Source organism: Ornithorhynchus anatinus, chromosome X1 (assembly GCF_004115215.2).
Source record: "Ornithorhynchus anatinus isolate Pmale09 chromosome X1, mOrnAna1.pri.v4, whole genome shotgun sequence".
Classification (NCBI taxonomy): domain Eukaryota; kingdom Metazoa; phylum Chordata; class Mammalia; order Monotremata; family Ornithorhynchidae; genus Ornithorhynchus; species Ornithorhynchus anatinus.
This window is the reverse complement of record NC_041749.1, coordinates 72,952,142-72,969,130: the sequence shown is the minus strand read 5'-3', so window position 1 is coordinate 72,969,130 and position 16,989 is coordinate 72,952,142. Positions and strand designations below refer to the sequence as shown.

The 16,989-nt window shown below is 39.6% G+C and overlaps 1 protein-coding gene across 2 annotated transcripts; it reads right to left on the bottom strand.

Annotated features, from left to right (window-relative positions):
* Positions 1-1,003: 1,003 nt before the first annotated feature.
* Positions 1,004-15,878, bottom strand: WNT5A (Wnt family member 5A). 2 transcript variants are annotated; one of them, XM_039910235.1, is made up of 5 exons: positions 14,209-15,878; positions 13,717-13,847; positions 12,329-12,579; positions 7,641-7,933; positions 1,004-6,088 (listed from the first exon to the last, which is right to left on the bottom strand). In XM_039910235.1, exons 2-5 carry the CDS (start codon positions 13,794-13,796, stop codon positions 5,630-5,632), a joined length of 1,083 nt encoding a protein of 360 aa, XP_039766169.1. In that variant the 5' UTR covers positions 13,797-13,847; positions 14,209-15,878; the 3' UTR covers positions 1,004-5,629. The 2 variants fall into 2 exon arrangements, with proteins under 2 accessions (XP_039766169.1, XP_028906968.2); XM_029051135.2 differs by lacking the exon at positions 14,209-15,878 and having other exon boundaries at positions 13,717-14,174.
* Between the last annotated feature and the right edge of the window lie 1,111 nt (positions 15,879-16,989).

Below are 16,989 nucleotides of genomic sequence, written 5' to 3'. Positions count from 1 at the left end.
GGCCTGCAGAAATAGAAGCCTGTTCTGCTGACTGTGGTAGTGGTTTGGTTTTTTATCCATTTTAGTTGAAACGTCAATCTTCTTCTTTTCTTCATAAAGTACCTTGTTGTAGGTTAATACCTTCTGAATACCCCTGCACATCTTTTAACTCCTCTCTCCATTAGGGTCGTTTTCTTCAATCACATTTATAAATTCATCCACTTTCTTGAAAATTGAGGCAAAACTTTTTAATCCCAAGATTTTTGCTGATGGTAATGAAACCATAACTTCTTCATCTGTTTAGGCATCTTGCAATGAGTGTTGGAAGTTGGATGGGGTTCACATTCAACTGGAATTCTTCTATATGAGTTGCAATTGGTTCATCAGCATCAGCATCTTCCACTTCTGAATTACCAACTTCTTGGTAAACTGCATTGGGGGGGGTCTCTTCAGGGATGTGGAAATTTGACACAATTTGTGTGCAAAGCCTTCTCCAAGATCCAATCATTATTGATCTTAAGTTCAGCCCAGGGGAACAAAGGTTGGGGAGGGATTTACTTACCTTTAGTGCTCGGCCGGAACGTCGGGACCGGTCGGGCAAAAGACATCGAACAATACAGGTTGTATTTCCGGGTCGAGCAAGACATCACCTGGAAGAGCAAGACATCACCTGGGGGTCAGAAGAGGAACTGGCTGTTGAATGCCATTCCACATAGCCAAGTTGCTTTTCTCCCAAAGCTAAATCTGATGGTCCCCCTGACCCATCCTCTTTTAGATCTACGAAAACAATAGTTAGTATCAGATCTATGTACAGGACTTTAATGAAGTTGATTCTCCGGTAACAGGTGATCAACCAGTAAATAGTCAACTCACACAGGGAAATCAACTTCATAGATTTTACTACATCAAGGCACCAAATATTAGAGCCAATGGGCCCTTTCCAATTTGAGCCTGAATGTTTCTATGATATACACAGCGATAATAGTGGGACTCAAGAATTGATAAATCTGACACATAACACTACTTTATTCATCTTGTCAAATCATTTTATTTTCCTACTCTTCCAGGATAACGTATGGTAATCCTGTATCACCATGCTAAATGCATTATTTTAATAGTCATCTGTTTGTACAGAGTTTACAAGTAATAGCAGTGGCAAAAAATGGGAATATATAGAAATGAAAAAATTAGCAATAGGAAAAAAATCCATATACAAATAAAATATCACTAGGAATAGACTGCATAAATGATCTAAATGCTTGCAATGTCTGATTTTTTTGTCACAAATTGTAATCTCCCTCCTGACTCTTTGAAAACTAGGCATTTGAAATATAAGCCCTATTTCTGCTAAACACACACACACAACTACACTGTATTTTGTAAAATGATTTTAATAGAAAAGGTACATGTTATGAACAAAAATAAATAATCTTTATCCCATTTCTATCTCAGCAAATTGTACACTGCATTTAAAATGATCTAAGATGTTATTTTTTTCTCTTTTCATTTCTGTAGTTGAAATAGCAAGACAGCATTTTGGTTCACTCTTCTAGATTCCAACTGATGCAATTTTAAAAATTGTATCAGTCGATCAATTGCTCCACATCAAAATTTCATGTTCAATAGCTTATCAGAACAACATGTTCTCAAGGCATTCCCAATTGACGGATTTGATTTTAGAACATGTATGAGCATGTGTAAACTGAATGATCATTCTAGCAAATTAAAACTGATAAAGTTTGTGAAGAAAGTTCAGAATTAAAATAATGTATCACATTTTATTGTCTTGCTTTTCAAAAGACTTCATCTGGTTTTCACTATTCCATCCAGGCAAGTGATACTAGAATAAACTTTTTAATAAATATTTAAAAACATATATTCAGTTTAAATGTGTTCTTTTAGACATTTGTACTTTGGTGCTTATTGGTATTACATATATATGCTTCAAGTTATATCTAATATAATTTTGGAACTATGTACCTCCCGCTCTTTAGGGATTATTTTTCTCTGACGATAATTTGTACTCAGCCACCAAAGCATTCATTTCCTTGTAACACAGTCTCTTGCCTGGAGTCCACTCCTTCAAGAGTCTTCACTGTTCTTAATACTTGATAATACCAGTGACTTGAATAATGTTTTGCAAAAACAGATTGAAAATTGGTATTGGCAACACCACATAAAACAGAGGTTTGGATATGCTTCCAGAATATATACAGTTCCAGCCTGGGGATAACAGCAGCTTAAAGAATTGAACAGATAAACTTCACTGGAACTTAAAACAGTCTTCCTTTTATTTGAGCCCATAATGACTATTTTGAACATGGCTCTGTTTGTGTCTGCCAATATATAAATTTTTGTTAATTTTCCTGTATTGGAAAGATTTTGAACACACTCCAGTATGGAAAAAATGCTGACTTTCCTAAATAGAGTATATGTTTTTGCAATAAAGAACACTGGTCAATATACAACTGAGGAAAAACTGAAACAGATGTGAGTAATAGGACCACAAGAGTTTGCATTTGCCCAGAAACGCTATTTTAAACACTCTATATGTTGGTCTACTGTTTTTTTGTTTTATTTTGTTTTTTTGTGGAATAATGCATTCTTGGCATCCAAAAAGGTTTCACTATGTTTCAAGGTTATCCTTTAAAAAAAAAAAGATGAATTTGTCAATCGCTCCAACATGGCATAGATTTCAGAATACATTTAAGGAAAGTGCATGTGCTCAAATTAATTGTGCCCAGCACAATGAATCCTTAGTTTCTCAATGAGTTTTCATTCTCTGAGGATTAAATTTGTTTTTTGTTAAATTGCTTTCAAGTGGCATCGTTACCCAGCACATGGACTATGGCAAGAGGTCTAATAGTGAAGTGCTGATCTTTATAGTTTTAATGGAAACCACAGAGATACATTTTTTTTATTATAAATCTGGTCATGGATAAAAGCATCTGTCTTTTCTGTTCCTCTCTGAGCTGTTACAATACCAACACTGCTGTAAAACAATTAAGCTACATGCATAATGGTAAAAGAATGTGAAATATCCTATCCCAGCTTTGAACCATCTGCTTGATGTTTTGAGATACACATAGTTACAACATGTTCTGGGTTTTTTTTGGTTTGTTACATATATAAATCTTTTAAAGCTTCAAAATACAGTACGTTTGGTAAAATGCATTAACTTTTCTATTATTTGATCATGTAATAAATCTAAACTATCTTTCTTTAATCCTCTAAAAACCTCCATACAATCTAAAGGACAGTTAAAACCACTTACCAATAAACAACCAATGTTTTATTTTAAAGTCTATCTTCCATTATGCTGTAAGCCTTTCATGTTATTGTTTTTTGTTTTTCTAACCAGTGAAATATACAATCACGCAAGACAGAAATATGTACATTAGATGTACAGAACAAAAAGAGTAAAGGACATGGAAGATTTACATAATATCTGAATGATAAGTAAAGTATTTTACATTAAATAGTTTTTTTTTAATAACTAGGATTGTTAAACTCAGCTCTGTTCACAAACATCAGTTACTAAAAAGGAGTGATATCTGATTTAGCAAATAAAAATGACTTCATGGTTTTTGTATAATAAAAACCAAAAAAGTGACATTTTAAATGAAGTAGTGCTTTAAAAAATTTTTTTTTCAAAGTCCTGCAAATGAGGGGGTAAATGTGTCCTTTTATAATAAATTAAGAGCAATAAAGCAATGTAAAGAGCTGATAAATTATCAAGATGCCTGTGAAAAACAAGGAGTCTTTTCATACTATTGGAAGAACAGTGCAGATGTTCATAATATACTGAATGCCAAATTTGGATTTTTTCATTAGCAGAGTTGTCTACAACAAAAATTCTAGGAGTGTTTTCATAGGCACTGCTGGGTAACGGAAATGACACTAAAAAGAACGGATTTCCAATTTAAAGAACGAAACAAAAAAGGTGACTTGCAGATTATTCTAGTGAGTTCTGAATGTTTCTCTCCATTTCAACGATCATTAATGCCCTCTCAGGAAGCAATAAGGAAAAGGCGAAGGAGATAAAGGGAAGTCTACAAACCAACATGAATTCAAGTGAATTGTACCTTGTCTGTAATTCAAAAGCCCTTAAAGAAAAGTTACCTATTTGTGCTTAATACAATATAACACCAACAAATCTACAACCAAATCTTGAAAAATCTCAAACCTAACAATTGGAATTGGTGTGTAATAAGAGGGGCATATTTCACTCTAAACCGAGAAAAAGTCCTGTAGTAAACTGACTGTATTGAGATATATTTATATATATATATATATAATATATATGTATATATATTATGTACAAAAGACTTTGAGATAGGCTCCAGACCACAATTTTGTCCATATATATGAAACTGATTCAGTACTATCTGAACAGTTTTAGTGTATACCTGCAGGATATTACGTAAAGCATTGAGTGTATAGTTTAAACACAGGATCATAACTTGTATTGTTGTAACATTTCGTTGAACTACATTATTCACTTAACGTCATTAAATATCGTCTCCTCAAAATAAAAACTTTCACAAAAATCCACCATAAACTGTTCTCAGAGTGGATGCCTAATGATTCATTTCCTCTCATAAAATAACAGGGAATATTGTCAAGCTGTTTGTTTGAAACGTGGCCAGCTATCACACCACCCACAGAATAAGAGAAGGGTAGGAGGGGTCAAATTGGGGAAACTATTTCCTTAAATGGCTCTGGTTTGGTGCAGTTTTCAACTGCAGTGTAATCACTTCTATTTATTTGGGTTACAGTACTGTGAAAAAAGTTCACTATTATAACTGTGTAGTTAGCATTTATTAACTAGGCATTGATAAATGTTTAGTTTCTCTTAAAAAACCAGACAGGATGCTATCTAGGAAATTAGATCTATTTATTTGGGGCTTCCTCTTTCATACTGAGAGCTAGATTAACATGAAGGAGTCAAACTATGATTAAAAGCTAAATTATTTTTTCTCTTTAGGTTTCACTAGCTATTTGGCCTGTGTTGCTCAGTATTGAAGCTTTTTTAGAATGGTGAAACAAATACAAATCTTATTGTACCTTCCAACCCTTAGTGATTCTGGCTTTTCGCTATTTATTTAAAAGATGTTCTTAACCTTTGATAATTGAAAGCTTTCATAATCTCAATGGATAGAGGAATCACTTATTTCACAAAACTTCATCATTGGATTGCTCAGATTAATCTGTAACAATCACAATTGGTGTTAGGTCGCATGTAGATTTGTGTTACTCTGTCCCATCTGGATCATGCTGGTCATTTTTCAGACCGCCAGTAAATAAAGGTAAAATGGTTCTTTTATTTCTAGACATATACTATGCCCCACGTAGCTACGTTAGAATATGTTTTTCCCCCTCATTCTATGCTATCAAAAGTCTTTTTAATTTTTTCTTAAAATAAATATTACTGGTTCCCCCACTATTGCCAAAATATTAATAATAATAATAAACCACACAGTCCTTGGATGGGAGCAGAAATGGTTCCAGGTGCTTGTCTTTGCAACCTAAAAAAAAAAACCCAAAAAACAAAACAAAATAAAAAAAAAACCTCATTGAACTCTCTATAAATAAAGTGGAGATAGTCCAGGGAAGAGGAGGGTACCCCCTGCTGGAGGCAGCAGCCCCATTATTTACACACAAACTGGTCCACTATTTCTGTACACTTCTTGCATTTTACGTAACAGCACCAGTGAAACTTGCAGTGGCAGCGTTCTGTCTGCACCGTCTTGAACTGGTCGTACCCCCTGCCACAGCACATGAGTTCACAGCCATCCATGCCCTCCGATGTTTTATTGCAGAGCCGACCTTGTGTGCCCAAAGAGCCGGTGCTCTCATTTCGGACACAGTAATCGGGGCTGGGGTCGATATAGACCAGGTCTTGAGTGGTTGGTGTGTTGAAACGGCTATTCACTTGCACGAGCTTGCCCCGACTGTTGAGTTTCATGGCAGCTGCACTATCATACTTCTCCTTCAATGCGTCTCCCACTTTCCGGAAGTCTGCCAACTGCAGCCAGCAAGTCTTCAGACTGCAAGAGCCAGACACTCCATGGCACTTGCAGGCCACATCAGCTAAGTTATACACTGTCTGAGAAGTAAGAGTAAAAAGAGAGGGAGAGGCAGAGGTCAATATGGCTTCTCTAGAGACTAGGTCTGCCTAGTACCTTCCCCCACCTACTTTCTGGCTGCCTTGAAGTGCTTCTGAGTTCCAAGAGTGGGACATCCCAATTCCATTTAAATATGATTCCTTCTCTCAGTAGAGTCTATTGGTAAATCAATGGAGTGCTTTTGTCTCAGGACTGATCAATCAGTTGCTTTGAGCTCCATGTCCCTCCTACCCAAAACAATACAGCCTCGAGAAACAGCAAAATGAAGCCTTGAGTTTAGCATTAAGTGGAAGGGCTGCAGTCACCTTCCTCAAGAAGCCCTGTGTCCGTATCTCAGTTGTTGACTCCATGACTAATGGAAATGATATTGACACTACCTCCGACACCTCAGAGTCTGATGCATAAAAGAAGAGTTAAGAGCTCCAAATTGTCTTAGAGGAAGTAGTTGCCTCTATCTATAGGGGAAAACTGGAATGGAGCATTGAGCAAATAAAGTGAATTTGGACAGTCACATCAACTATCTGGTGACTTCAGTCTCCTTAAAAATCCTTCTTCCTCACAGTTTGTTTCACCCGGATCATCGGGATAATTGCCTCAACTTCTTCATTTTACTTTCCCTGGTGGTTCATCTTTGCGTCTTAATCTTCCTGCAGTGCCCTGGCTTCTCCATTTGTCTGTTCATATTTAAATTCTTCTAATTTTCATTTCTACTCCATCCATCCTCTTCTTGAAACACAGAAGTGTAAAGCCTCCAACTGAGAGTTTCTGGCACCTACCGTAAGTTCTATGAAAAAATCATGACTTTGGCTCTCTAACTTGCCAATGTTAAGAAAAGTTTACACCCCTTCATTTAAATGTTTTAACAGCCATAAAATACCATGTGTTTAACCACAGAAAAAGCATGTTTTTAAATATTGTGGAGAAGCTTTTCAAATCCTCACAAGAAAGGGGAGTGGGGAAAGAGGAAAGAGGCAATGCGATTTCAAGAATATTATGCTCCGGGAAATTTTCAGCTTCGTTTTTTTTCTTCTAAGGCCAACTTGATTGGTTTGACAGGCAAACCATTAAAATTCCACACTGCAAAAACTCCCTGAAAAGTTTTCAGCTTTCCTAGAAAAGCCTTTTAAAAAATAGGTGCTTTATAGGACAAGTGATCTAATTTCAGAAGGTGGGGCAAGGAGAATTAGAGGCTGGGACCTGGAAAGACGTTGATCTCAGTGGAGTATCTACTGAATCACTCTTATAAGAGCAGTCTCTCCCCTTCCCATGTGTACATCCAACCACAAATATGTTCCTTTTCTAGCTTTAGAGGAAAAAAAGTTAAGTATTAAAGATTTTATTTCTGAGCTCACCAGCAGATTTCACTGGGGACTAATTAAAAAAGCAGGGAAAATATCTTCTTGCTAAACCAACATGCTTGATCACCTTCACACAAGGTAGCCAAGGTTTTATGATTCATCCTCATGCCTCTCTGCAAGGAAGGTTGTGAGGGTGGGGAGCTTATTAAAGGGGAAACTGCTCCCAGCCACTTACTCTTCTCCCAGCTTCATTGTTATGCAGATTCATCAGAGTCCTAGCACTTTCATAGGATCCTTTTGAATGAATCCTCTCTCTTTCCCGGGCATCCACAAACTCCTTGGCAAAGCGGTAACCATAATCAATGTTATCCCCACAACCACCCCAAAGCCAGTCCCGGGGTAAGTCCTTCGGTCTGGCAGCTCGGCTGCAGCCGCAGGTAGAGAGCTCCCCCTCACGGCAGGCCCGGCTCATGGCATTAACTACCCCAGCAGCACTGACTGCATAGGTAAAGGCCGTCTCCCTGCTGCCTGTAAAGAAAGGAAAAGGAAATGTTAATAAGGGTCAGACGTGGACAAGTTGCCAAGAGTCCCCTTTCTGCACAATCAAGTGGAACCAAGGCCATTATTGACTGTTAGCATTGTTCTCTGTAACACATCTCAATTAGCTACTTCGACATAAGGGCCTTTCACAGAAATACAGTGCTAACTTGACATCATTTTTGCCACGAATCAAATCCTGACAGAACAGAAAGTCTACAACTGTCCAAAAAGAGTCGATTGAACGTTCAATAAAGTATGGCATGTAAAAGATGTGTGATTACTTATAGGCAATATGCATACACGTAAACATCCTTCTGTCTTTCCCCGCTTCAATCTATACTTCACTCTGCTGCCCAGACTATCTTCCTACAGAAACGCTCTGGGCATGTCACTCCCCTCCTCAAAAATCTCCAGTGGTTGCCTATCAACCTTCGCATAAAGCAAAAACTCCTCACTATTGGCTTCAAAGCTCTCCATCCCCTGACCCTCTCCTACCTCGCCTCCCTCCTCTCCTTCTACAGCCCAGCCCGCACACTCCGCTCCTCTGCCGCTAACCTCCTCACTGGGCCTCGTTCTCGCCTGTCCTGCCGTCGACACCTTGTCCACGTCCTACTTCTGGCCTGGAATGCCCTCCCTCCTCACATCCGCCAAAGTGGCTCTCTTCCCCTCTTCAAAACCCTACTGAGAGCTCACCTCCTCCAGGAGGCCTTCCCACCCTGAGCCACCCCTTTTCCTCTGCTCCTCCTCCCCTCCCCATCGCCCCTACTCCCTCCCTCTGCTCTCCCCTCTCCCCTCCAGCACTTGTGTATATTTGTACATATTACTCTATTTTAATAGTGCTGTGTATATATCTATAATTCTATTTATCTATTTTGATGGTATTGATGCCTGTCTACTTGTTTTGTTTTGTTGTCTGTCTCCCCCTTCTAGACTGTGGGCCCGTTGTTGGGTAGGGATTGTCTCTATCTCTTCCCGAACTGTGCTTTCCAAGTGCTTAGTAGAGTGCTCTGCACACGGTAAGTGCTCAATAAATTCAATTGAATGAATGAATGAATACACCACAAACCCCAGCACCCCCCCCCCCCACATATATACATCTTCTCAATTCTAATTCTCTCAGTAGTCCCTCATGTTAAGAGCTGTGACTGTGCCGTACTCTTATGACCACAGAAAGAAAGAACTGCCGAGCAATTCAAGATATTTCAGTCCTTTGTCCTTATTCCAAACCTACTGTGTAGGTAGCTCAGGGGAAAAGAATTGAAAGCAATTATTTCTTCGCAGGCAGTGAAAACTAGCTTATCCATAATTCACCTTCTAACCTGGGCAGGGAATATCTGTTACATTGTTATACTGTACTCTCCCAAGTGCTTAGTACAGTGCTCTGCTCACAGTAAGCACTCAATAAATAGTATTATTTAATTGATAGCCTCTTGGGACAATAATAAAGTCTAGAAAGAAGAATCATCTAGGTTTCTTTCTCCCTGGACCTCTGCTAGACACCTAAATTCTCTTTTCTAGGAATTGTGAGAGCTTTGATTTATCATTAGACATGTTCACATTAAAAAAAAATACCTTATTATTCTAGGAGTTGTAGTTTCCTGCCCTGAAGGAGTAGAATCCCCAAATGTTACTGTGACATTGTCTAGCTTGAATTCAGGATCAAGGCTAAGTAAGGGGAAATGAAGAGGGCATTTCTTCATGTCAGAAGCTAGACTGAGATTTAATAGTTCATGTTGATGCTATATGAATAGCCCTCATCTTGGAATTAAAGAGGTTCAATATTATTGGATAAATGATTATCTAGGGAATGGTAAAGGATGGATAAAAGGAGCCTTTATGAACAAGACTGTTCTTTTTTGCCTAAGGAGGACCATTATTATAAAAGTTAAATGTTAAAAATATATTTTATTATGACCATAATACAACACTGCAATTTCCCAGACAAGGAAAAAAATAAGGTAGAAATCTATGTTGATTACCACAGGAAAAGTGCCCAGTGTGTGCTTCTAATTTATGAAAGAATATATAAAGTCCTCCTCCGATTTTGGAATAGCTGCTGATTAAAATTTGGTTGGCTTCCACATAAAATATTAATATATTATTTCCCTATCCCCAAATTCCCCTTTAAAAGTTCTTTTATACAATATCCTTTCACTATAGAAAAACAAAGAAAGCATGAGGAGAAAAGCTAGAGAGAGGAGGCCATGTCAAGAAGAATGAGAAAGTTTAAAAGAGAGAAAAGAGTCCCTAATGAGTCAGTTGCTCATAGTGTCTCCTAGGCAATTGACACTTAAGAAAAATGAGGTGCAGGAGTTAAAGTGGACTGGGGGTCAGGCACATCACTGTAAGGCTCACTGACACTGGTCCCATTATGAGGTCAGATTTTCACATGGATTAATTGCTCTTGTACAATTTCCCCTATGTATTAGGCAGTGTTTGCCTTCTTCTCCAGCACATTCTCTTCAAGCAAATAATTAGTGTGGACAAATGAGAAAAAAAAATAATTTTCCTAGAAACCAAACAAAAAGGCAGCCTATTTGATTAAAGTTTCTCTTTTAAAAGGAAATAAGTTTTCCTTCAAATTTCCAGCACCAAGGAACAGCTAGTTGTGTTGACTGCTTTCTTTCCTCAGAAGTTGCTGCTTAAATAAAACATTCTGAAGGCAATTATCCTACTTTGGCAGGAGAAATTCAGCATGTTCTCCGTGTCTCATCTTTCAAGGACATCAGTTATCTTGTAGATATAATCTAGAAGGTATCTATACAGTCAGAAGATATTAATCCCACCCGTTTTCCCATGGAGCCAAAAAAACTGGATGTACAACTGATATTTGGAGAAGTTATCTATCTTAGGTACTATGTAATTTTTTTTCAAAAAGATTGATTTATTCCTAAGTAGACATTTTGGGTCTTTAACCACATTCACTTGCCAAATTCACCTGGCAAATAGTAGTTTATTTTTAATGTAGTGGTTTAGAGTCTTTCCCAGATTTAGACATACATGAAGTCTTAGAACAAAGCTTTCTAGGGTGATCATCTGAATAAACCATGTTGCCATGTTTAATTTCCTGTCTATTGGTCAAAGTATGTAATTTTCATTAATACACAAACATCACATTGCATTGTATATACATTAGAACAGTCTGAATACATCCTTAACAATATAGCAGGTTCCACATGCAGAGGTTCACAAAGTCAGTGCTTTTTTCACATTTAACTCCTAGATTCAGGTCTCAGGAATATTTTAATCATTAACAGAAGAGACAAAACTTTGCAGACTGAATCTGGAGACTATTTTTTTTTCTCCCATTCAATAAGGAGAATGGCTTCCAATCATGTATTGGTAAGTACAAATGTTAATGACAACACTTTTTTGTTCTCAATGAATGCACTTAGGGTATTTTGGTATTCTATCCATCTGCACTGGACATTAAACCAACTTTCATGTGCAAGTCAATGTAAGTGGCTAATTGCTTTGATGAATTGCTTCTTGTTATAGGAGTCACTGCATTCATATTAATTATAGGGGGGTTTGTTTGAACAAAAGTAAAGAGACCTAAAAAATAATCACACTAGAGAATATACTTAGGACCACATCTGTCAAAATGCAACTCTAGTATATTAAACTAAACAAAGCCTAACCAATTTCAAAAACTGCTGCCTTTGTCCCAGTCTTACACTAGTGCCTCTCTGGAATAACTAGTCTAGTCTAACATATTTAGAAATCAAAAACTGGACCAAAATCTTCACATGTTTAAATTATTCAGAATTCAAAGCATCTGCTTCTAAATTGACTCCTTAATGCTCTTTTCTATTAATTACCCAAGTAGCAAATGAAGTAGTAGTAAATTGGAGCTATTCAAATTAAAACTCTGTATCAGTGATTAAAAACAGAACTCTTTACAATACACCTAACAAGAAATGCCTATACCAGGAAAATAAAATCTTGCTTCCAAAATGTCAGTAAATATGTGCCCTCTGATAATTGAGATTTTCAGTTTAATGCCTAGACTGAGTTAATTATTGCATCAAATAACTAACTTTTGAAAGCTAGATGAGAGTGCTTTCAAAAAAAAACCCAAACCCCACCTTTTTATTCCTATTTTGGGGAATAGAAAAAAGTCAGTGTTATCCTTCCACCTAGTGAAATCTTTAGTCAGAAAGGAGAAATCCTATTTTCTTCAGCACATCAAAAGAAACCAAAAATTGCTGTGAAATGTCTTCAGACAAAATTTTAAAAAGCTAAATAAATAAAAATAAAATTACACTACAGTTAAACAATCAGGGAAGCACTTCCAATACAGAACAATTAAGTAAATACCGCAGATATTCCTAAGCAACAGTTTAGGCAGAAATATAGAAACCAAAAAACTTTGCTTCCTACCTATCTGCATGACTCTGCCAAAAACGGAGGTGTTGTCCACAGTGCTGCAATTCCATCTTCTGTGTCTAAATTGATATTGGCATTCTTTAATGCCGGTCTTTGCTCCTTCGCCAATGTATTGCATATGGTCCTGATACAAATGGCAGAGTTTCTTCTGTCCTTGAGAAAGCCCTGCCAATTGGCTACATAGTGGCTGTGCTCCTATTATATATACTTCTGACATCTGAACAGGGTTATTCATCCCTAATGACCTAAAAAAAAAAAAAAGGAAAGGAGATAGGTATAAAAGTTAACTAGCTAGAGGACCCCTGAAAGATGATCAAAAATGGTTGTGAAAACACCTGATAATCTTAAGGAAACATGTAATACTGGTTTCATAAAATATCTGCTTAAAACTTAAGCAGAAAACAAGGGTAACGACCATCAATCTGCAAACACACTATGCATCCCTTCATTTGGGAATGATATCCCTTCAGCCCCTTTCTCACCCGTCTTCCCCAGATTTCTAATGCCTTCTCAATACCCCTAGGATCATTTAGACACGAGCAGATGTTTGAGGATAGACTAGGTAAAGCAGAAAATAATTCAGATTTACTATGTAAGATAAAAATTATAAGAATACTAAAGGAACAATTAGATACTGTTGAGAGATAAGCACCTCCTTCTGATAGAGGAATATAGACAGACAGGTATATTACAGAAAATTAACCATGTTTTTTTCAAATCTGAAAAAGGGCTCCTTATATAATTCCAGAGGGCTAAAACAGAGCATCCAGTCAGACATAAGTCAATTTAGACAGTAAGGAAAGTGCTGCTTGTTTAAAAAGGGGAAAAAATCCAGAATACCGCCATAAATAATAATTTGAATATACTGTAGTCTGAAAGATCAGTTCTAAAAGAAATCTTAGTTTATGGACTTGGAACTTTTTTAAGTTAACGTTTTTCTTTTGCTCAAATTTCACACTGTTTCCAACTTAGAATTTTGAATTCTGCCTATTTCAGATTTTATAAGTTTAAAACAGCAAATCACCCCCCAAAAGTTGAAACTTACTTTTAGTACCTAAAAGAAAAAAACTAAAATTTACAGCTAGGGTTACAATTACTACAGAACTAAGATTCTGTTCAATTTTATTATACGATGTACTACAAATACACACCTAGGTGGGCACACACACATACATACACACACCCTAACAAGGACCCTATAGAAACCTCCTGAATGTACATGTCCATATTCCCTGTGGAATTTAAGATATACTGCACAATAGTGGCAAATATAAAAAAGCAGGCTTCAAAAATAAAAACATAGATTTTAGGCTTTAAATATAATTAGTCATACATCTACAAATAAAGAATATAACAGCTATATTTAGATGGAATATGCTTACCACCAAGAACTGGCTTCTATTACAACCTGGCTGAAAGAGGAAAAAATGGCCAAGGCCACTAGGAAGCACTTCGAAGGCATCGCAGTGCCAGTCGTCCCCAAAGCACCTTGGACTAATATCCCAATCGACTTCTGGAGGGGGAAAAAAGGAGCAGATGTTTATTGTTTCTCAGATCATTTTCAAGCATACAAGTTTAAACAACGGAAGCATCCTGGGTCTCATAAGTTTACTGTTGATTGACTGCACTTCTCCTGCGTGAGTTTTTGATGGCAAGATATATGCAGTTTCTTTTCCAAATTAATCCACCCACGCAACCTCACAAGGAAATCTTATTTCACTGCAATCCTATGCGCGGAGTAGCTCAGCGATTACAAACATGTCTCAGTGCTGCTGAATCAAATCCTGGTGCCAAACGCTGCCTCTTTCATTCTCATTCTCTCTCTCTCTCTCTCTCTCTCCCTCCCTCTCCCCCTCCCCCTCTCCTTATTCCACCTTCGCTCTCCTTGGCAATTGACTCAATAATCCACCACCAGCAGCAGCCTCTCTCCGTCGTCCTGTGAGGCGCAACAAGTGGAGCAAGAATTAATTCCATGAGAAGGGAAAGATGCACAGAGTTGTGTGCGTTGGAAGGAAGGGGGAGCGGCGGCGAAAGAGGGCGGGGGAGGGGGTAGAGGGGAGAGACAGGATGGGAGGGAAGAGAAGGGGGGGAGAAAGAAGGGTTGAAAGAGAGATACCCAGGTGGTAAATTTGACTCCGAATTAACAACGTCTGTTTCATAATCAGTTTATGGGATGATTTGGGGAGCTACTTCCAGATGGCCAAAGGGAATGGTAGGATTCGTTTATGACTTTCTCAAAGAAGGGGAAAGGACAGGAACGGGGAGAGGGGATCGTTCGCTCCTCCCTCCACCCCCCGACGTGAAAGGATCAGGAGGAAGAAAAGGCGCCCTCAAAGTCGTGAAAGGCTAAGTGGGGAAAAACACGCGGGATGGGAATCAAAGTCCTGTGCCCCCTAGGCTGTGGGGACGAAAGACAGGGACTTGGCTTCCCCCCACCACATGGTTTCGGAAACGGGGGCACTGTTCTGGCCCTCGGAGAAAGTTTTGAGAGCTGAAAAAACGGGAACTCCTTAAGTGTCGTTCCTCCTTCACCTTAGACCTTTTCTTCATAGCTCAAGGGCAAAAAGCGCCGCTGACCCAGGGGGTGGGGGGTGGCGGGGGAGAGGATGGTGTCTTCCAGCAGTTACTGCGAACTACGCTGCTCCTGGGTGAGTTTCTGGGGGGTCAGCTAGTGGAGCGCTGGCAGACTCAGGCTGCGGCGCTGGCCGTGTTGCTGGAGACGCTGCGCTTTAAGCGCTCTTAACACCTAATCGCGCCCCTTCCGTGTCTCTCTCTCTCCCTTCACCCCCTCCTCAATCCCTCAGTTCCCCGAGCCGCCTGGCAGGGAATTTGGTTGAGGGATCCCCAAATGTACTGGGGACTTCGGGCTCAAGAGAAGAGCTCCCGTCGTGGAGCCGCGCCGCCCTCCCTCTTCCCTGCCCCCCACCATCACCCCTATCCCGTGCGCTCCGGAGCTGCACAAGGGCAGGAAAGGGTTTGGAGGGTCCAGCAGGACAACTCCTAGTGGGGCTCTTTTGGGGGGGGGGGCTCGGTGGAAGGGCAAAAGAGCACCAGCTCTAAGAGAGCTGTCGGCTGGCGCCCACCTGAAGGGACGGAAGGTTCTGGAACTAGCAGCAAGACGCGGGAGGGGTTTAGGGGTCGGGAGCCGACCCGGGACGAAAATAAGTAATGGATTTCAAGAATGTGTTTTATTTATAACTGTAACGAAAAATTGCTCCTACTGTTTCCCGAAAACTACAGCGACTCCTCTCCCCGAGGAAAATCCTGGTGGGTGCATGGAATCAAAGTGGGTAAGGAGGGTGACGACCAAGGGAGAGAAGCCTTTAAGCGAAGGGCATCTCAGCGCCACTGCTTCCCCAGCCTTCTGTCTCTATCGGTCTCGTACCCTAGGGTTTGGAGAGCCTAGTCCAGGACATACTCGGGGCTGCTTTAGGAGATTTGCGTTCCTAAGATTTAAACTCCATAAATCATGCTGCCGACCGCAGGAGACCGGCCTCTACTCGCAGCGCTGCGCACCGTAGCTGGTGTTCAGCGTCTCTACAAGATAGAGAGCAAGAGCTGCAGGGGCTCATGAAGGCTTTCAAAGTGAGCGGACTAGACTCTCTCTCTCTTTTTCCCCAAAGTGTCAAATTTCGTGACTTAAAGGGGGCGGGAGGCTGGGGGGGGGGGGGGGGCGGTTGAAGAGAAGAAATGAAAGGTTTCTGTGCGTCTGGCACAGCCAGGATTTAAATTTTCCAGAAGAGGCAACCCTGGAAATGAGAGGGTGTTTGTGATTTACTCACACACGTATACACATATACGTGTGTGAGTGTGTGTGTGTGTAATATACAATCCGATCTGCCTGCAACTTTAAGGTTTTCCAGAGCAGTCGAACATGGAAGGAGAGAAATTGATAACAGATTTTGCGGATTAAAGCGGATCTCTTTGTTACAGGAAAAGCCACACAAACGCGACCCATTCCCAACCAAATGGGTAGGGAAAGTTCACGTCGCTTCCAATCCTGAAACCAATTCAGAGAACCCCTTTATTTCTCGCAGTGAGCCAGGGGAGGAGTCCGTGTCCCGAATGACAATGGATAATTGGGGGAGGGGCCGGGGGCGGAAAGGAGTGGAGAAAACATACTTGTATCTCTCCTTTATCCCTTAACAGATGGACTCTCTTCAAAGATCCTTCCCTTTACAACTGCTAAGCATTTTTTCTCGGTAAACCCCCAAGTTTGAGTGCATGAACGGCTAATCTGCGCAGTGCAAAAAAAAAAAAAATAGAAACAAAAACTTCCTCGATGTGGTTTACTCTCTCCCGCTCGCTTCCCAAGACAAACCCCCCTCTTTTAAGATTAACTCGACTCTGCAGGTTGTTATGGGCCATCAGCGAACGAGCAGAGAAAGTTATCAGGACGTATAGGATTCTAAAGGATGGGGAAGAGAATCAGTTAAAAAGTCATTCTTTGATGGGAAGTCTCCCCTTTTATCTCCCCACCCCCAATTTTTTGACTTTGTATGAAACTCTCCTTTTAGGAAATGTACAGTCTAGTAAATAAATGGGTTAATGAGGATCCAGTTAATTTTACAGGAGAAAGTTGGGAGTAACGAAGGAGGAAGCAGTGTGTCCTTTGCTTTTCCAAGAACAGGTCGACACTTGGGGGCTCCCTAATC

Coding starts and splice junctions, on each gene's coding strand:
- WNT5A (XM_039910235.1), bottom strand. CDS start 13,796: ATGCCTTCGAAGTGCTTCCTAGTGGCCTTGGCCATTTTTTCCTCTTTC. Junction 12,580..13,716: donor ATAGAAGCCAGTTCTTGGTG/GTAAGCATATTC, acceptor TTTTTTTTTTAG/GTCATTAGGGATGAATAACC. Junction 7,934..12,328: donor TGGCAGAGTCATGCAGATAG/GTAGGAAGCAAA, acceptor CTTTCTTTACAG/GCAGCAGGGAGACGGCCTTT.